Genomic DNA, 22,246 nt, shown 5'->3' with positions numbered 1-22,246 from the left:
CAAATATTTCTGGACCTAACTGTACGTGATAGATGGATAGACAGGATAGATAGATGAATATACAAACCAAAGAGTGCAGTAGCAGCACTCTATAGATGCTAAAATGTATTAAATTAAAATAAATTCCCTATACACTGGAATGAAAATGAATAAGCACAACTCAAATATCAACAAAATATACTGCTCAAAAAAATAAAGAGAATACTCAAATAACACATCCTAGATCTGAATGAATGAAATATTCTCATTGAATACTTTGTTCTATACAAAGTTGAATGTGCTGACAACAAAATCACACATATCATCAATGGAAATCAAATTTATTAACCAATGGAGGCCAGGATTTGGAGTCACACATAAAATTAAAGTGGAATGTAATGTCCTTAAAACAAGTCAAAATGAGGCTCAGTATTGCATGTGGCCTCCAACTACCCGTATGACCTCCCTACTGTACAACGCCTGTGCATGCTCCTGATGAGGCGGTGGATGGTCTCCTGAGGGATCTCCTCCCAAACCTGGACTAAAGCATCCGCCAACTCCTGGACAGTCTGTGGTGCAATGTGACGTTGGTGAATGGAGCGAGATATGATGTCCCAGATGTGCTCAATCAGATTCAGGTCTGGGGAATGGGCGGGACAGTCCATAGCTTCACTGCCTTCATCTTTCAGGAACTGCTGACACACTCCAGCTACATGAGATCTGGCACTGTCCTGCATTAGGAGGAACCCAGGGCCAACCGCACCAGCATATAGTATCACAAGGGGTCTGAGGATCTCATCTCGGTACCTAATGGCAGTCAGGCTACCTCTGGCGAGCACATGGAGGGCTGTGCAGCCCTCCAAAGAAATGCCACCTCAAACCATTACTGACCCATTGCCAAACCGGTTATGCTGAAGGATGTTGCAGGCAGCAGATCACTCTCCACGGCATCTCCAGACTCTGTCATGTCTGTCATATGTGCTCAGTGTGAATATGCTTTCATCTGTGAAGAGCACAGGGTGCCAGTGGCGAATTTGCCAATCCTGGTGTTCTGTGGCAAATGCCAAACATCCTGCACGGTGTTAGACTGTGAGCACAATTCCCATCTGTGGACGTTGGGCCTTCAGAGTCATGGAGTCGGTTTTTAATCTTTTGTGCAGACACATGCACATTTGTGGCCTGCTGGAGGTCATTTTGCAGGGCTCTGGCAGTGCTCCTCCTGTTCCTCCTTGCACAAAGGTGGAGGTAGCGGTCTTGCTGCTGGGTTGTTGCCCTCCTATGGCCCCCTCCACATCTCCTGGTGTACTGGCCTGTCTCCTGGTAGTGCTTCCAGCCTCTGGACACTACGCTGACAGACACAGCAAACCTTCTTGCCGCAGCTCGCATTGATGTGCCATCCTGGATGAGCTTCACTACCTGAGCCACTTGTGTGGGTTGTAGTGTCCATCTCAGGCTACCATGAGTGTGAAAGCACAACCAACATTCAAAAGTGACCAAAACATCAGTGTCATGCCCCCCACCGGCGCCGTTACTTACCTGCGCGATCCCTTGCGCACCTCCCAGCGCACTTGCGCTCCACGACGCGTCCCCGCTTCTGACATCCGGCATCCCCGGCATCGGTCCTGGATGCCTGCGCCCGACACTCCACTCGGCGCTCTGACTTCTGGGAGCAGTGACGCAGTGGCTCCGCCTCCAACATGGCAGAGCCCACCACCTATTTCTTCTCTGCGTCTACCCAGGTAAGACGCCTGTTTATCCGATGCGGTGACGCTGTCTGCTCAGCCAGCGCTCGCCCTTCCTTCAGGCCCTATACCACTACCTTGTTTGTTCTGCCTGCGCTACCACTGGTAGTTTCTGTGTTCTCCTCCTCCTGCTTAGCTCCGTGTCCCTGTCCCTGCTCCTGTGTCTCCCACCATGCTACCATCTCTGCCTCCAGCCTCCGCCATCCCCAGGTGCTCCTGGTTCCTTTGCCTCTCTCGCTCCGTGGTCTCAGTAACTCCCACTTCTGTTACAGCTCGGACTCTCCACCTCTGTCTCCCTGGTGCCTACCCCAGTCACCCCTTTGGCTCCGGCTGTCACTGTTCCATCCTCTGTGGGCCTGCCCATAACACTCCCTGTATAGGGGGTGGCTCCACCTGGTCAGCTTGCCCGCAGGGGCTCTGGAGCGATGACCCAGAGGGTCCACTTCCAGGTTGTTCTAGTGTTCTCTCCCCATCATAGCACAACCGTAACAATCAGCCAGAAAGCATTGGTACTGAGATGTGGTCTGTGTTCCCCACCTGCAGAACCACGCCTTTATTGAGTGTGTCTTGATAATTGCCAATAATTTCCATCTGTTGTCTATTACATTTGCACAACAGCATATGAAATTGATTGTCAATCAGTGCTGCTTCCAAAGTTAACAGTTTGATTTCATAGAAGTTTGATTTGCTTGGCGTTATATTCTGTTGTTTATGTGTTCCCTTTATTTTTTTGAGCAGTGTACAACAAAATCCCTTAAAGAGCCAAATGAGCAAAACGGGAATCAAAGAGTTTTTAAATATTAAATTTTATTATCAAGATATGTTAAAACAAAAACAGAGCATCACTGCTAAAGCAGGTGACACAGGGCATAAATACAACACACCTTCAAAAATCTCATTACCAATGGAATATGATGTAACACAATGGCTCAATCATGCATAAGCATAATCCAACCCCCTATAAGTTTAACCCAATATAGGAAAGTAAACCTCTAGTGAGGGAATAGGGGATAAAGTGCTATGAATGTGCTGGTGCTGCTGCTAAGTAAAGTGCATAAGGTGCTTCAGTAAACACAATAGTAAAGTGCCAGTATCATATAATAACGCTGCCCTGGCCTGCTGCCCCTACGCGCATTACGCCGCAGCTTCTTCAGGTGATGCGATTCCACCCACGGCTTTTTCAGGCACATGTCAGCTGTTCAAAACAACTGACATGTGATGGCAAAGATGTGGGCTCACCGCCAGAGCTCACATCAAGGGGAGGGTGTCCAACAACGGCATACTTTTACGCCGGATGTCAGAAAGGAGTTAAACAATTCTGAACTTCCATATGATGATATGTTTGGAAACTTCTGATAGTGTTTTTTTTGGCAACATCTGAGTTAGAGACACACCTGTGGATGTATTTTAATCCACATCTGAAACACACTGCTTCTTTGTGTAGCATCATCATAGGAAAGTCTCAAGAAACCAGCCAAGATATTCGGAAGAGAATTGTGGACTTGCACAAGTCTGGCTCATCCTTGGGTACAATTTCAAGATACCTGAAGGTGCCTCGTTCATCTGTACAAACAAGATGGGAATGTCCAGCAATGATACCGCACAGGAAGGAGACAGATTATGTGTCCCAGCCATGAACGTGCTTCGGCCCGATGTGCATATCAACCCATTGACAAAAGCAAAAGACCTTGTAAAGATGATGGCGGAGATTGTGTTAATATCCGCAGTTAAATGGTTAATGTATCAACATGGGCTGAAAGGTCACTCTGCCAGGAAGAATCCATTACTCCACAAGAAGCATAAAATAGCCAGATTAATGTTTGCAAATGCACACAGGAACAAAGATCTTAATGTATGGAGACATGTCCTGTGGTCTGAGATAACTAAAATTGAACTTTTTGAGCATAATGACCATCATTACGCTTGGAAGAAATAGGGAGAAGCTTGGAAGCCTAAGAATACCATCCCAAATGTGAAACACAGGGGTGACAGCATCATGTTGTGGGGTTGTTTTGTTGCAGGAGGTACTGATGCACTTCACTAAATAGATGGCATCAGGAGAAAAGAAGATTTATGTGGCAATACTGAAGCAACATCTCAAGACATCGGCCAGGAACTTAAAACTTTGACTGAAATGGGTCTTCCCAATGGACAATGACCCGAAGCATACTGCCAAAATGGTAACAAAGTTTCTTAAGGGTAACAAAGTCAATGTTTTGGAGTGGCCATCACAAAGTTTCGTTTTTTGGGGATGTGCAGTCCTACATTTGCATATACTTTTCTCTTAACACTGGATGGCATACGAATGTCACACTGACTTACAGCACAGACATAAAGATGGCAATACTGGTCACATGTTTTCTGGATTAAAATTGGATGACTGCATATTTTTTGGGGGCACCCATGGATTTGAATAGGTAAGTCTCATCTGACATACACAAAAGAATAGTGCATACTATGGCTGTCATCTGAACTGCCCTATTGAGTTACATTGGTCAGTGCTTCGTCTGATTCTTACTCTGACAGCACATGTTCATGTTATATGCTCATCTTATCTAGCCCTTCGACTGATGGGAATGTTCCTTCATAGATAGATAGATAGATATGTAGTAAGAAAAGCAGGCAGCACTCCATATTCTATATTGGTACATATAGGTTTGTGAGCTTCATGACCGCAATGTGTGCTGTGGGGTGGAGTATAGGATTTAGTACTCAGCAGACACTGTCTCTTCCCTTGTGATGTCTACGTGGTGTTTCCTCACATAGGGTTCTGCACCACAATGGACAAATTTAGCCCTAGCTGTTGGCCACACGAAAGGGAGAGGACAGCCAGGCTCTTGGGAACTGAAACTAATACTGTATGTGCCCAGTATGTCTGCTCCTTGTATCCCCTTTATTACCCATTCTGAGCTGTGACTGGCAGTTCTATTCCCATAAGTTCAATTCTTAAATGGGTATGCATTTAAATGCAAAATGCCTTGAATGATCAATTTAGTTCTTTCCTCCATATGTCGATTAAAATGCACCCAATTTAATGGTATTGTACCTTCAAACTCTTAAAATGCCGCTCTGTGCACCATGTTGTGATAGGGCAAAGTTTTCCCTTACACAAAATGGCGCCCGTCGTTCTAATAGCGCTACTGCGCATGCACGAGCACCTATGATTGGCTTAACTATTTTCACGTACATGGACATGTCTACAGCAACAAACTACGGATTTACATCATCAAGTGACCGAAAGACGAGATCCAGCATAATGATTCCTTTAAAACAAAAATATTTATTGATATAATTAAAAATATAGCTTTAAAATAACAAAAATGCCCAGCAGGAGGTAAACAATACTATGGTATACACCGTCACCAAAAATTGGTATACAAAGTCGTTTTAAATTAATAAACTTATTAAGGGTGCCAAACTGTCCCACCAAATAGCAGTAAAAAAAAAAATTAAATTTTTTTTATGCCAATAAAGGGGAAAGCAACAAAATCATATGATGTCAGTATCAATTATACATACACCCCGTATATAGCATACATATAAATCCCTATCTATATATCTGCATTAAAGTATATGTAGCGATACATGTGAAATGAAAATCCTGAAACGGTATACAGAGGGTAAATAAATATACAGGGAACCTGAATGCTGGAATACCTCAATAGGCAGGACCTCGGTGGCTCCAAGTGGCGTGACCTCCACCACCCCAACGCGCGTTTCGCACTAGCTTCTTCTGGGGGCGTACATGGACATGTGCAATAATCTTTTCTGGATGCCGATTTTCTGCTCTGTATGTCAAAATATAAATTGGGACAACTAATATGGGTGAGTTGACCTTCTTATTAATAATAAACAGCTGTGCACATTACTTCAATCAAAGCTCCATGCACTTTACTCACTTTATTACCATATGTTTATGGAGTTTTTATATTTGTCTGAAAAATCATGCATTTCATGAATGTCATTAAGTAATGTAGGTCATTTTATGCTAATTAATTTGTAATCACCTCACATTGCATATTTGCTATATATACCTGAAATGTTGCCACACTAGGTGGACTAATAAAGTTCCTGTTTTTTCACAATTTTTGGATCGCTGCCTACTTTTACTACTGCATACCTATATATCAACGTGATAGTTGTTGGGAAGACCTTGCACCCAACTTGTTCTAATCTGATGCTGTTTCGATATTTTTTCAACTAGACATATAAATATGCGATAGATAGATAGATAAATATATGGGGTAGATAAATATTGGATAGATATGGGATAGATAGATAGATAGATAGATATGGAGTAGATAGATATGGGGTAGATAGATAGATAGATAGATAGATAGATAGAGGGATAGTTTTGGGATAGATAGATAGATAGATAGATAGATAGATAGAGGGATAGTTTGGGATAGATAAAGGTATAGAGAGACAGATTAATAGAGAGAAAAGGAAGGTACAGCAGCACAATGTATAAGTTTAGGCCATGTGAAAGCACTGAAAAACATTAACTACATTAAACCTTGATTTTATTACTCAAAATTGATGTATTTACAAAAATAAAGGTTCTAGCGCATAAATTGGCCACGTCCTGTATGCCCATCAACCACGGAAAGGTGACCTCCCTCTGATGGGTCCCTGTTCTACTGTACATGCCACTCTCGGGCTATTAGATTCCTTAGGATAGATTCATGGACTTCAGTGCGCTGCTAGACAAATTCACTAATCCAGGTTGTGAGAAAGATTAACTGTTTATTTCCCAACGCGTTTCAAAGTGTATACCACTTCTTCATCAGGGGATGACATATATATATATACTCTCGGGCTATTAACCTACAGTTAAATTATTATTGTTTATTATTATAGTGCCGTTTATTGAATGGTGCTTTACATGTGAAGAAGGGGCATACATAGACAAGTACAATAAACATGAGCAATACAAGCCACACACAGTGCAGAAGGAGAGAGGATCCTGCCCAAGAGGGCTCACAGTCTAGAGGGGATGGGTGAGGATACACTAGGAGAGGGTAGAGCTGGTCGTGCAGTGGTTCAGTAGACTAAGGATCACTGCAGGTTGTAGGCTTGTCGCAAGAGATGGGTCTTCAGGTTCCTTTTGAAGGTTTCCATGGTATGCGAGAGTCTGATCTGTTGGGGTAGAGAGTTCCAGAGTATAGGGGAAGCATGGGAGAAGTCTTGTATGTGGTTGTGGGAAGAAGAGATAAGAGGGGAGTAGAGAAGGAGATCTTAAGGATCAAAGGTTGCGTGTAGGTAACTACCGGGAGACCATGTCACAGGTGTATGGAGGAGACAGGTTGTGGATAGCTTTGTATGTCATAGTTAGGGTTTTGAGCTGGAGCCTCTGTACAATAAGAAGCCAGTGAAGGGCTTGGCAGAGAGGAGAGGCTGGGGAATAATAGGGAGACTGATGGATTAGTTGGGAAGAAGAGTTTAGGATAAATTGGAGTGGTGCAAGAGTGCTAGAGGGAAGGCCAGAGTAGGAGATTGCAGTAGTCGAGGTAAGAGATGAAGAGGGCGTGCACAAGTATGTTTGCAGTTTCTTGGTCAAGGAATGTACGGATACGGGAAATATTTTTGAGTTGGAATCGGCAGGAGGAGGCAAGGGCTTGGATATGTGGCTTGAAAGAGAGGGCAGAGTCGAGGATCATCCTGAGGCACTAAGCATGTGGGACTGGGGAAAGTGAGCAGCCATTGACATTGATGGATAGGTCTGGTGGAAAGGTAGTGTGAGATGGGGGAAAGATAATTAATTCTGTTTTTTCTATGTTCAGTTTTAGAAAGCGAGGAGAAAAGTAAGATGAAATAGTGGTCAGACATTGTGGAATTTTGGTCAGTAAGAACTCAGGCGATGTCAGATCCAGATAGGTAGATCTGCATGTTGTCGGCTTAGCGATGATATCGCAAACTGTGGGATTCTATGAGCTGTCCAAGGCTGAAGGTGTAGATGGAGAAGAGTAGGGGTCCTAGAACTGAGCCTTGGGGAACACCGACAGACAGGGGGAGAGGTGAGGAAGTGGTGTGGGACTGAATGTCCGATCTGTTAGATATGACGTGATCCAGGATGGGGCCAAATCTGTGATGCTAAGAGATGAGAGAATCTGTAACAACAGGGAGTGGTCCACAGTGTCAAAGGCAGAAGACAGGTCCAGGAGAAGGAGGACAGAGTAGTATTACTTGCTCTTGGCAGTTAGTAGCTCATTGCGGACTTTAAATAGGGCAGTTTCAGTTGAGCTATGCAGTCAGAAGCCAGATTGTAACTGGTCAAAGAAGGAGCAGGAGGACAGGTGGGGGGACAGTTCAAGATGGACATGCTGTTCCAGTAGTTTTGAGGCATAAGGGAGAAATGATATCGGGCGATATCTAGACACAGAGGATGGGTCAAGGAAGGGCTTTTTGAGGATAGGTGTGATTGAGGCATGTTTGAAGGATGAGGGAAAGACAACATTTTTAAGTGAAAGGTTGAAGAGATGTGTTAGGGTTGGGATAAAGACTGGCGAGGTTAGGGATGAGGTGGGATAGGATCGGGTCAAGCGTGCAAATGGTGAGATGTGATCTTGACAGAAGGGTGGAGAGCTGATCTTCTGTCATGGTGGAGAAGCTGGTTTTGGAAGAATAGGGCTGAGCAGTTAAGAGGAGGGGCATTGGGGGCTGCGGGCCAAAGCTTTCTCTGATGTTATCGATCTTCTGCTTATAAAAAGAAGCAAAGTCTTCAGCAGAAATGAGAAGGAGACGGAGGAGGATCTGGGGGATGGAGTAGAGAATTGAGTGTTGAAAAGCTGTTTAGGGTTGTGAGACAGGAAGGATATGAGAGATGAGAAGTAAGTTTTGCGGCAGTGAGCATGGACTTGAAGCTGGCGAGGGACTGCTTGTATATGATAAAGTGCTCGGCAGAACGGGATCTCTTGCATCTCTGCTCAGCAACCCTGGAAGCCTGTCTCATAGATAGAATCGTAGAGTTGGAAGGGACCTCCTGGCCCATCTGGTCCAACCCCCTGCTCAAAGCAGGATTCGCTAAATCATCCCAGACATGTGTCTGTCCAGCCTCTGTTTGAAGACTTCCACTGAAGGAGAACGCACCACTTCTCGAGGCAGCCTGTTCCACTCATTGATCACTCTAACTGTCAAAAAGTTTTTTCTAATATTTAATCTGTGTCTCCTCCCATTCAGTTTCATCCCATTGCTTCTAGTCTTTCCTTGTGCAAATGAGAATAAAGATGATCCTTCTACAATGTGACAGCCCTTGAGAGATTTGTAGGTCTCATATTTGGGGTCTCAGTTCTTTGGTCAGGCTGGTCAGACAGGGTTGCCTGTTGATTGTATGAGTTTTGCTGTGCGTGAGGGGGGTGGCCGAATCGAGTGTTGCTGTTATGGTGATGTTGTATAAAATGGCAGCAGCATCTGTGTCATGTAAGGAAGCTATGTCTGTAAGAGGGAGAAGGGACTCAGAGAGTGAGTGTAAATTGAAGTGTTTGAGATTTCTGCGAGGGTGAGTGAATTTGTGGAGTAGGGGGTTGCGCACTATGAGAGGAGAGGGAGGAGAATGTCAGTAGGTAGTGGTCAGACAGGGGGAGGGGTGAGTTAGTGAGATTAGTAAGGGAGCAGAGGTGGGTGAAGATAAGGTCCAGTGTGTGGCCATCTTTGTGAGTGACCGCGGAGGATAATTGAGTGAGGCCAAAGGAGGCAGTCAGTGATAAAAGTTTAGAGGCAGCTGAAGTGGAAGTGTCAATGGGGATGTTGAAGTCACCCATGATGACAGAGGGGATGTCAGCAAAAAGGAAATGAAGTAGCCAGGTGCTGAAGTGGTCAAGAAAGGTGGAGATGGCTAGTTCTAGGGTGCGGTAGATGACAAACGAGGGAAGGGTAGCGGAGGGTGGTAGAGGAATTGGGGTAAAGGAGCAGGTATCAGACAGGAACACGCCAACTCCTCCACTACGTTTCTTGCTGGGGCGAAGGGTGTGAGAGAGATTGAATTTGCCATAAGAAAGAGCAGCTGGAGAGGCTGAGTCAGAGGGGGGTGATTCAGGTTTCAGTGATGCCAAGGAAGGAGAGTTTATTAGTGATAAAGAGGTCAGAGGTGTACCTAGGTTTTCTGGCACATGGGCAAGAATTCCATTTGGCTCCCCCTCCCCAAGCACATAGACGATTTGCATACTTTACTTATTTATTTCTTTACTTTGCTTATATAGTGCTCTTATTCCACAGTGCTTTACAGACGTTGTTGTCCCCAATGGGGCTCACAATATAGATTCCCTATCAGTATGTCTTTGGAGTGTGGGCCCAAGACCCCAGCGCTGTAAGGTTGCAGTGCTAACTACTGAGCCACCGTGATGCCCTAACTTGCAGTCACATGTCAACTTGCTGCTCTCCCTAATTCTCTCTATGTCCAGTGGAAAACTGAAAGAAGTAGGAAGAGAAGCTCGTTGTCACATGACTATAAGCATGAAAATCGCATATGAGTGAAATGGCTAGAACCAGCAAGCAGAGCTAAATCCTGACAGTGAGTATATTTCACGCTGTTAGGATTGGCTACAAGGTTTTATTTTATAAATAACAGGTTTGAGATGAAAGTCTGCAGTCACTCTATGTCAGGGTTCCCCAACTCTAGTCCTCAAGGCCCACCAACAGGTCATGTTTTCAGGATTTCCCTTGTTATTGTACAGGTGATGCAATTATCGCCTGGGAAATACTAAAGAAATCTTGAAAACATGACCTGTTGGTGGGTCTTGAGGACTGGAGTTGGGGAACCCTGCTCTAAGTGACTGCAGGCTTCTGAATTCTTATAGCGCATGCACTGCACACTTTTAGGATTCTCCCTTGCCGATGGCAAGAGTGGACGGTCATGTCAGCAAACGTATGCGATTTGAATACTTCTGGCCACATTCCAACTAGACTTGTCTAGCCTCACTCAATTAATTTTTATTAACTAAGGCTATGCATTTCTTGTCAGCACGTAACCGCTTGTATGTAAATTGCCGACACAAAAGAATCCTGACAGTGTCCAGTGTGCATTGTGAGAATTCAGAAGTCTGCAGTCACACAGAATGATTGCAGACTCATCACAAACCTGGACAACCCCTTTAATGTTCCTAACATAAATAAAAATATAAGAATTAGTATCATAAAAAAATTTTACATCCAGGTTCCTTTTTATATGAATGACTCCAGAGACAACGTCTCCTTCGTTTTATCTTTATTTTGTTCAGACGTCATGAGGACTCCTCTCCCACAGCTCGTCTCCGCAGACTTCCATCTTCTTGTGCAGAACATCCCCACACGATGCCCTTAAAGATAGCAGTGTCATTATAATGTTCCCGAATAACAATTTTTGCTGTATGCTGAGCCTCTGAATAAATAATTGCCCCTCACTATATTCTATGCACAAAATATGACCCCCACACTGTCCCTCTTATGATACATGCCCGCCACACTGCCTTCTCCTTTCTATATTGGGGTTCCTCTTCACTCTGTGCCTCCCTATAGGGCCCAGTCTCTATACTGTGGCCCCTCACCACACTCCCCCCTCTATGGCTGTGGCCTTACACTTTTACCCATGCTACCCCTCCACATTACTCAGTCTTTATTCTGTGCCCACTCACGCTCCCCCCATACTGTCTCCTCACATTATTCCCCTCATTAGTCTCCTCATACATTTCCTCTTGCCTCCTTATACATTTCCCCTTGTCTCCTCATGCTGTCTTCTCTTGCATCAACCCTGCTAACCATACTGTTACCTCATAAATCCCTCTGACTCCCCATACTGTGTCTGCAACCATCACCCCCACCTGTGTCTGCACCAATCCCCCACTCCCCATACTGTGTCTGCACCTATCTTTCCCAATCACCATACTGTGAATGCACCCATCCCCCAAACTGTTTCCTCATACATGCATGCCCCCCATCTCCCCACTTGCCCCTCATACTGTGGTTTCAAGTCTTTCCTGTTATCCATATTGTGTCTGCATCTGTCCCTCCCTCCCTTGCTCCCCAAACTTGTGTCCTCAAATCTGTCCCCCCGTTACAATAAATCATTCTCCCACAGAATAAATGTTCCTCCCACAGAATAATACCTCCTCACAGAATAAATCCCCCACCCCCACAAGCGAAATCCTCCCAAAGAGTAAATCTTCCCCCACAGAATCCTCCTCACACAATAAATCTCCCCTACAGAATAAACCACCCCGCAAAATAAATCCTCCTCACAGAATAAATACCTCCAACAGAATAAATCCCCCCCACAGGATATATCCTTCTCACACAATAAATCCCCCACAGAATAAATCCTCACAGAATAAATCCACCCCACAGAATATATCCTCCTCACAGAATAAATAATAAATCCCCCCACAGGATATATCCTCCTCACAGAATAAATCCCCCATAGAATATATCCTTCTCACAGACTATATCCTCCTCACAGAATATATCCTGCTCACAGAATAAATAATAAATCCCCACACAGAATAGATCCTCCTCACAGAATAAATCTCTCCCACAGAATAAATCCTCACAGAATAAATAATAAATTCCCCCAAAGAATATATCATCCTCACAGAATAAATCCCCCCACAGAATAAATCCCATGCCCCACAGAATATATCCTCACAGAATAAATGCCCCCCACAGAATAAATCCGCCTAACAGAATAAATCCCCCCCCACAAAATAAATCCCTCCTCACAGAATAAATTCCCCCCATGCAAAATAAATCCCCCAAACAGAATAAATCCCACACCCCCACAAAATAAATCTCACCCACAGAATCCTACTCACACAATAAATCTCCCCCCACAGAATAAATCCCCCCACAAAATAAATCCTTCGGTGTCTTCAGCTCCAGAGTAGAGCACTTACCACGGATGCTCTTCATACTTCTGGGTGCCAGCGAGTGAAGTCAGCAGCATGATCACATGATGGCGGTCAGCGCCTCAATTGTACTTGCTTCTGTAAGATGTGAGTACAATTGAACACTGGGAGCTGGCGTGCTGCAGCTTGTCTTTGCCAGCTGTTAACTTGAGAATGGCTGACTCCCAGTCCAGGGGGTGTCAGAGTGCAGCTGCCAGGGCAGACACCATGGACCGCCACATTAGGTGGCCCAACTGCACCCCCCTGCTGGCTGCATCCGGAGCACATGCCCCGGCTGCCACCCCAAATATGCCTCTATGACAGTTTGTTTCAGACAGTTTGTTTCAGAGAGAGCGTGTATTCCATTGTGCTCCAGGTAGGAGGTCCGGGTGGGTGGGGGCTGGATGAATGGGTATGAGGTTTTCATGGTTGTGAAAACTTGTAGAGGATCATGGCAGGGTGTTAGAAATGAGTGTGGGGATGTGTTGAGGAGGGCCAGGATTTGGGAATACGTCGCCAACAATGAGGAGTAGCAGACAGAGCGTTAGAAGTGTGGGAGCAGAATAGGACATGATGTCTGTCTGGAGGAAAAGGATTGTATGTGGAGGAACAGTTCTGAGGAGGAGGTGAAATGGCTGGGGAGGATGGAGGGAGAAATGATGAGTTGCTTACTAGGGGGTGGGATTTCAGGAGAAAGTAAGAAATAAAGTAGTATGGGGGTGATAGTGAAAAGAAACAGAAACATTGTAGTGGTTTTCTATCCCATTAACTTACAGTCAATTCCAGTCCAATTCTAGTATAATTTAAAGTATTGTACTTAGAAATCTGTACTTTGAAGGATGTAATTGGAAAGATGCATGGATCAGACTAAAGTTAAATGAACAAACATGTCTCTCCTGGGCCCATAAATTGTAGGCTAAAAAATCCTGAAGTCATGTTTGTTCATTTAACTGCAAACTTCCAAATATTTGCATTTTTCCCAATAACAAAGTTTAGGTACTCAAAAATAATGTTATAAATGGAACTATACCATAAATGTTTACAGCAGTTTTGACTATAGTTGGCAGATCATAAGCAGAATATTTTTACTCATGTGTAACAAGTTTAAATGTATTTAAAGAGGTCATCAATATCAGATCAGTGGGGGGCCTGGCTTCCCAACCGACCAGTTGCTTTGACCTCTGGTGGTGACCTGATGTATGCAGTGAAATACACCAGAACAGCACTGCTCCATTCACTGTGCAGTAGCCATTGCAGTGAACTACATTATAGCACCTATTCATTTCAATAATAGAGATATACAATTTTTGTCAAAAATCACAAAGCAAAGAAAGTGAAAGATTTGCTACACCAGATGATTAGTACTGTTTTTTCCATAAATTCCAAAGTTCCAAAAATGTGAATGGATTGCAAAGCTTTTTTTACTGAATGTACTACAGGTGAACTTACAATGAGCTTTCAATCTACTGAAATGATTAAAAAAAAACATCATGCTATTGTTTCAAGACATGATATTTCATCATTTGACCAAACTATTTTCTGTGCCATAAAAGTAAAGGAAGGAGGATCTGCTCATGATGTACCCAGAACACTAGATCTGAATGTAATCTGACACAAAACCCACTTCAATTCAGATTTTTCCACTACTTCGACAACCCCTATGTTGCCCCCTTATAAAATAACAACATTTATGTTGCACGGTGGCTCAGTGGTTAGCGCTGCAGCCTTGCAGTGCTGTGGTTCTGAGTTCAAATTCCACCAAGGACAACATCTGCAAGGAGTTTGCATGTTCTCCCTGTGTTTGTGTGAGTTTCCTCCCACACTCCAAAGAAACACTAGTAGGGACTCTCGATTGTGAGCCCCATTGGGGAAAGTGCTGATAATGTCTGAGGAATTAATGGTGCTATATAAGGGTTCCACTATATAAGTGTTCCAGCGATGTCAGCACTGGTGATCATGAAACATTTTTATGTCGCACAAATCCTGTGACCAATAAGCTTCATTCGACTCTCCTTTGGACAATTCCCATATTTACAAAGGAAGTGAGAGCTGTCCTCACATCCTCCAGATATATGTGATTTGTCTGAAGGTAGGGAGAGTGAAGCCAGTGCTGATTGATCACAGGGATTGTGTAACATGATGTTACGTGATCACTGGGAGAGCCTGTGACTACATTGCTGATACGGGGCCGGCACAAGAGTGGAGTATGTGTTATTATTTTACTGGGGGAAACATAGGGCTTGAGAAGGGGTTGTCTGAGTAGTGGAAGCCCCTAAAAGGATTTAGGCTAAGTTTCCACGATTTTTGAACAAAAAGAGCAACGTTTTACAGTTCCATCAAAGTGGATGGGTGTATAGAAATCTCATGTGCTTTTTGTTCACATTGTTTAAACTGACCTGCCATGCGATTTTGAAGTCTGTAACATGTCAGTATATTCTTAGTAAATATGCCTTTTATTTACACATTTTCCACATAGATTTGAATGAGATGAGGAAAATCTGCAGTTAAAAAAATGCATACAGTCATATGTAAAAGTTTGGGCACCCCTATTAATGTTAACCTTTTTTCTTTATAACAATTTTGGTTTTTGTAACAGGTATTTCAGTTCCATATATCTAATAACTGATGGACTCAGTTATATTTCTGGATTCAAATGAGGTTTATTGTACTAACAGAAAATGTGCAATCTGCATTTAAACAAAATTTGACCGGTGCAAAAGTATGGGCACCCTTATCATTTTCTTGATTTGAACACTCCTAACTACTTTTTACTGACTTCCTGAAGCACTAAATTGGTTTTGTAACCTCATTGAGCTTTGAACTTCATAGCCAGGTGTATCAAATCATGAGAAAAGGTATTTAAAGTGGCCACTTGCAAGTAGTTCTCCTATTTGATTCTCCTATGAAGAGTGGCATCATGGGCTCCTCAAAACAACTCTCAAATGATCTGAAAACAAAGATTATTCAACATAGCTTTTCAGGGGAAGGATACAAAAAGTTGTCTCAGAGATTTAACCAGTCAGTTTCCACTGTGAGGAACATAGTAAGGAAATGGAAGAACACAGGTACAGTTCTTGTTAAGCCCAGAAGTGGCAGGCCAAGGAAAATATCAGAAAGGCAGAGAAGAAGAATGGTGAGAACAGTCAAGGACAATCCACAGACCACCTCCAAAGACCTGCAGCATCATCTTTCTGCAGATGGTGTCACTGTGCATCGGTCAACAATACAGCGCACTTTGCACAAGGAGAAGCTGTATGGGAGAGTGATGCGAAAGAAGCCGTTTCTGCAAGCACGCCACAAACAGAGTCGCCTGAGGTATGCAAAAGCACATTTGGACAAGCCAGTTACATTTTGGAAGAAGGTCCTGTGGACTGATGAAACAAAGATTGAGTTGTTTGGTCATACAAAAAGGCGTTATGCATGTGCTGTATTGTTGACCGATGCAGAGTGACACCATCTGCAGCAAGATGATGCTCCAGGTCTTTGGAGGTGGTCTGTGGATTGTCCTTGACTGTTCTCACCATTCTTCTTCTCTGCCTTTCTGATATTTTCCTTGGCCTGCCACTTCTGGGCTTAACAAGAACTGTACCTGTGTTCTTCCATTTCCTTACTATGTTCCTCACAGTGGAAACTGACTGGTTAAATCTCTGAGACAACTTTTTGTATCCTTCCCCTGAAAAGCTATGTTGAATAATCTTTGTTTTCAGATCATTTGAGAGTTGTTTTGAGGAGCCCATGATGCCACTCTTCATAGGAGAATCAAATAGGAGAACTACTTGCAAGTGGCCACTTTAAATACCTTTTCTCATGATTTGATACACCTGGCTATGAAGTTCAAAGCTCAATGAGGTTACAAAACCAATTTAGTGCTTCAGGAAGTCAGTAAAAAGTAGTTAGGAGTGTTCAAATCAAGAAAATGATAAGGGTGCCCATACTTTTGCACCGGTCAAATTTTGTTTAAATGCAGATTGCACATTTTCTGTTAGTACAATAAACCTCATTTGAATCCAGAAATATAACTGAGTCCATCAGTTATTAGATATATGAAACTGAAATACCTGTTGCAAAAACCAAAATTGTTATAAAGAAAAAAGGTTAACATTAATAGGGGTGCCCAAACTTTTACATATGACTGTATGTGTTTTATTTTGTTTCTGCAGTGGAAAATTATTAAAATGGCATGTAATTCACACGCAACTTTATTAATGATACTTTCTCATTTGTAACAGGAAGAGTCCAAAACAAAGTAATTTAATTTAACCCCTTAATGACCGCCGATACGCCTTTTAACGTATTTAACATATTCAGAGGAGAGAGAAATAGGGTCCCCCATGCCCCCCACAGTACCTTATGTACCGGATTAGTTGTCCCCGGTTCCCCAGACCCCTCCCTCCTCTGGCAGAAAGAAAATGGCGGGCACATGCGCAGTGTGCCCACCAAGATCTGCCTGACCGCACATGGCAACCTATGAGAATTTTCTCATTGGCTGCTGGGTTTTGATTACTGTAAAAGACCCTATCACCGTGATCAAAACCCCCAATATTTGGTAAATATGGCAGCACTTGGGCTGTGCCTCCCTCTTCTCTCCTTGTAGTTATTCTGGGAGAGAAGAGAGAGAGACTACAGTTTGAGTGCTGACCTGTCAGAATTATAAAAAATAATTTCTGCGTCTGAAAACTTCATAAAACGTCCAATTACCCACCCCCATTCTCTGTAATCCCCGCATCCCTGTTGTCAGGGGATTTATAAAAAAATTTTTTGTATTTTTTTTCAAATTTTTAAAAAATATTTTTTAATTAATTTTTGCAGTTAGGGTTACACGTATTAGGGATAGGGTTACATGTATTAGGGTTAGCAGGAAAAAAAATATTATATTAGGGTTAGTTTTCCATTAGGCAGGCAAATAAATGGCCCACAGAACATTCAGTGCAGAACAAGCTTACAGCCTGCTTTCAAATAAAAAAAACACCAATATACCATACCTGTCCGGAGTTTAGTCCCACGGCGTAATCCGTATCTGGGGGTTAAATAGTTTACAACCGGGAGCAGTGCTAATGCTACCTCCCCAGCTATAAACCACTGAGGAATGAATGAGAAGTCAGTGAAGTCAGCGCAGCCTCCCAGCCTGACACGTGATGAACTCTTGAGTGTGGGAAAATGACAGTTAATTTTCCCATGCTGCCGAGTTCATCGCAGGTCAGGCTGGGAGGCTGTGCAGCATCAGTGATATCAGCGTTAGTCACTGATGCTTGCACAGCCTCCCAGCCTGACCTGCGATGAACTTGGCAGCGAACACATGTGATCTGCAAAAAACATACAGCTAGAAGTGTCTCCAAAACACCACAAAAATGCAGCAAAATCTGCAGCTTCTTTACAACCAAGAGAGCAGGTTTGGGTTGCAAAAAAAACTGCTGCAAAAAAATTGTTTGTAAACATACCCTTCAGGTATGTTCACATGTGGCATTTTTGTTGTGTTTTTTTTTTCCTGCAGTGAAACCTGCTCACATGGCAGTAAAGAAGCTGGTGGAAAAAAGCAGGTTTTGCCTGTTTTTTCTTGCTTTTTTTTGCTGTGTTTTTTTTTGTGCATTTTTCTTGCTGTGTTTTTGTCATGCAATATTTGTCTCTTGTGCATTCTGATAAAGCTTAGTGACAAAAAAATATTCTGCTTCAAAAGGTTTTGGCATAAAAAACACAGCAAAACCTGATGCCTGCATTTTGTCTGTGTTTTTTCCACACTCATTACTTTCAATGGATGAAAAGCAATGAAAGAAGTGACATGCTCTATTCTGCAAAAACCAAGCAAAGCACAAAATTCTGAGGTAAAAAAACAAGCTGTGTACATGAGATGTCTGAAATCTCATAGGCTTTTCTGTTACTATAAAATACAGCTTTGCATAAAAATTGCAGCAAAAATGGCACGTGTGAATATAGCCCTATTGTTTACTGCCAAGGTAAGATTGTGTTGTGATCATGTGATTGTCATACAGGTGCACAACTGATAATAATAATCTTTATTTTTATATAGCGCTAACATATTCCACAGCTCTTTACAGTTTGCACACATTATCATCGCTGTCCCCGATGGGGCTCACAATCTAAATTCCCTATCAGTATGTCTTTGGAGTGTGGGAGGAAACCCACGCATACACGGGGAGAACATACAAACTCCTTGCAGATGTCACACTTGCGAGAAACTCACATGAGTCTCGCGTCTCAATACCTGACACTGCCGCTGGCACTCGGACAGGAGCACTCAGCTGCATGGAAATACATGCAGCCGCACACTCCGAACCTGAGACGTGAGACTCGTGTGAGTTTCTCGCAAGTGTGACCCCAGCCTATGTCTCAGAGTTGCATCTTGTGTTGCCACCTGGGTGTGGGTTGTCATCACATTGTGGACATGGATTTTTGCATTGGAAATAAAGGATTGGGGTTCCTCGATGGTTGCAATGGCTAAAATACCTCTTTAGAAAATCTGTATAAAGACATGTAAAAGTTTTTTTTAAGTGGCCATATATTTTTAGTGACTTGTTTTTTAAGTAATATTGAACATTTTGTTTTATGAGCTACGTTTTGTTTTCCAGGTGGTCCACTGTGTTCTTGCTGTGTATCCGACCCTCTGGCTCTTTCTTTTCTACCCCCTTATAGCTGCCAGAGCCACCGCACAGCAAGTGTGGCAGCTCTAAGAATGAAGGCAAGGGAGCACTCAGAGGCCGTGCTGCAATCCGCACAATTACTCCCTCCAGCTGGAAACAGTTCCAATGGCTCGGTAACAAACCCACAAGAGAGCGCGCCAGAAAGAACACCTCCGCTTCAAGAACAGAACGCATGTGAAAAAAGTGTATGATTTCAGCATCTACATATACTACTCATTGCATCGGAATCTGCTGCATCGGGACTTTAGCTCAGAATAAGTCTAATTATAATTCTTCTATACAGTTCTATAGTGTCTGACAATTGTGAAAGTTCCAGCTCTGCAAAAGTTTTACTACTCTGGAACTTTAAGTATTTTTTCGGCTATTAACTTTCTACAGTAAATGCAGTGATGGGAGGCATTTGATTGTACGTTACATTAAATATCAAGCAACTTAACATATTGATTTATTTATTCCGGGGCTGGAAAATGCTTGATTATGGCACAACATGGATGACTACAGCACAACAATTAGATTCTTCTAGGAGAAATATTGTATTATTGTAATGAGTTACATTATAGGACTCCCTTTTTCGCTATTCCTTTGGAAAGGGAAATGGATAACAGGTGCAGTTTTTTCAGATATTTTCAGATACTATAATAGGATTTATTGCGCTTCTTCTCTGCCATAAAGATGCGCTATTTTAAACTTGACCTTGCCAAAGACATGCAAGAAATGATTCTGTGACAGCTGAATTGCCAAACTTTCCTGACAATAGGCTCAGCAGCCCTAGACCAGAGCTGATGTGATACATGCTCGTGTGTACATACATTTTGGAGTGAATGGGTTTTTGATGTAGCCATGCTATTTTTGAAATAATACTAATGAATCAAGTTTTCCAAACTCTGCCACAAGGAGGCGCTGCATGCCTAGTAAAGGACATAACAGATCGCAATTTATTTCAGGTTTGCTTTGAATTCACATTTTAAAATATCGACACTTTGTAAATAGAAGATTTTCCTTAGAGCTTGGTGGAACCTGTATGTAAGTACACAGAGCCACTCACAGGTACCTCAATATACACTGAACAAGAATATAAATGCAACACATTTGTTTTTGCTTCTATTTTTCATGAGCTGAACTCAAAGTTCGAAAATGTTTTATATGTGTAGAAAAGGCATTTATCTCTCAAATATTGTTCCCAAATTTGTGTAAAGGGCCTGTCACACTAAGCGATATCGCTATAATGTCACTGGTTTTCGTGATGTTATAGCGATATCGCTATGTCAGATACTTACCTCCGACCCCTCCCCCGCTGGTTATTGCTGATCGCGCGAGAACGTCCTGGGCCGCTTCTCGTTGTCCGCTTCCTGCTGTGACGATGAGCGACGAGTGGACGCGGGCGGGAGGACGTCAGGATCACCTCATCTGACAGGTAAGTAGCGACCCCCGACCCCTGCTATGTCGCTGGTGAGATCTGCCTGTGTGGCAGCTCACTAGCGACCACTTAGCGATGCACCAGCGATCCTGACCGCGTCATATCGCTGGTCGGGATCGCTGGTACATCGCTAAGTGTGACAGTACCTTAAATCTGTGTTAGTGAGCCCTTCTCCTTTGCTGAGATAATCCATCCACCTGTCAGGTATGGCATATCCGGATGCTGATTATACACATGATTATTGCATAGGAGTCCCGTGGCGTATGTTTCCACTGTTTGCATTGCCTGTGCTTTGGACGGAGTGGAAAGCCCGATCCGCCCAAAGCCCCACCCCTTTGGTAAGCTGTGATATTCCGGATGTGTTCATTAACCCCTTTACCCCCAAAGGTGTTTTGCACGTTCATGATTGGGTCAATTTTTACAATTCTGACCACTGTCCCTTTATGAGGTAATAACTCTGAAACGCTTCCATGGATCCCGGTGATTCTGACAAAGTTTTCTCATGACATATTGTACTTCATGTTAGTGGTAAAATGTAATTCATATAACATACGTTTATTTGTGAAAAAAACGGAAATTTTGCGAAAATTTCGCAATTTTCCAACTTTGAACTTTTATGCTCTTAAATCAGAGATACGGCACACAAAAAACTTAATAAGTAACATTTTCCACATGTTTACTTTACATCAGCACAATTTTGGAACTAAAATTTTTTTTTGTTAGGAAGTTATAAGGGTTAAAAGTTGACCAGCGATTTCTCATTTGTACAACACCATTTTATTTTTATGGACCACATCACATTTGAAGCCACTTTGAGGGGTCTATATGATAGAAAATACCCAAAAGTGACACCATTCTAAAAACTGCACCCCTCAAGGTACTCAAAACCACATTCAAGAAGTTTATTAACCCTTCAGGTGCTTCACAGGAATTTTTTGAATATTTAAAAAAAAATGAACATTTAACTTTTTTTCACAAAAAAAATATTTAAGGTTCAATTTTTTTTATTTTACCAAGGGTAAAAGGAGAATTTGGACTGGAAAAGTTATTGTGCAATTTGTTCTGAGTACGCTGATACCAGATATGTTGGGGGAACCACTGTTTCGGCGTATGGCAGAGCTCAGAAGGGAAGGAGCGCCGTTTGACTTTTTCAAAGCAAAATTGGCTGGAATTCTGATCGGACGCCATGTCACGTTTGGAGAGCCCCTGATGTACCTAAACAGTGGAAACTCCCCACAAGTGACCCTATTTTGGAAACTAAACCCCCCAAGGAACTTATCTAGATATGTGGTGAGAACTTTGAACTCACAAGGGCTTCACAGAAGTTTATAACGTACAGCGGTACAATTAAAAAATCATATTTTTTCCACAAAAATGATCTTTTCACCCCCAATTTTTATTTTCCTAAGGGTAACAGGACCCTAAAAGTTATTGTGCAATTTGTCCTGAGTACGCTGATACCCCATATGTGGGTGTAAACGACTATTTGGGCGCATGGGAGAGCTCGGAAGGGAAGCAGCGCCATTTGACTTTTTTGGTTGGAATTGAGATCGGAGACCATGTCGCGTTTGGAAAGCCCCTGGTCTACCAAAACAGTGG

General features: G+C 42.9%; 1 protein-coding gene across 1 annotated transcript in view; it reads left to right on the top strand.

Moving 5' to 3' along the window:
* DRGX (dorsal root ganglia homeobox) overlaps positions 1–19,666 on the top strand; it is a 78,486-nt gene extending 58,820 nt beyond the window's left edge. The window contains exon 7 of the mRNA XM_073552043.1: positions 19,159–19,666. Within this exon, the coding sequence (XP_073408144.1) occupies positions 19,159–19,421 (263 nt within the window). The 3' untranslated portion in view covers positions 19,422–19,666. The remainder of the gene's footprint in view (positions 1–19,158) is intronic.
* The last annotated feature ends 2,580 nt before the right edge of the window (positions 19,667–22,246 follow it).

Source organism: Dendrobates tinctorius, unplaced genomic scaffold, assembly GCF_039654945.1.
Source record: "Dendrobates tinctorius isolate UK_male_01 unplaced genomic scaffold, ASM3965494v1 ptg000184l, whole genome shotgun sequence".
Classification (NCBI taxonomy): Eukaryota; Metazoa; Chordata; class Amphibia; order Anura; family Dendrobatidae; genus Dendrobates; species Dendrobates tinctorius.
The sequence above is the reverse complement of the archived record's forward strand: the minus strand, read 5'-3'. Positions and strand labels throughout refer to the sequence as shown.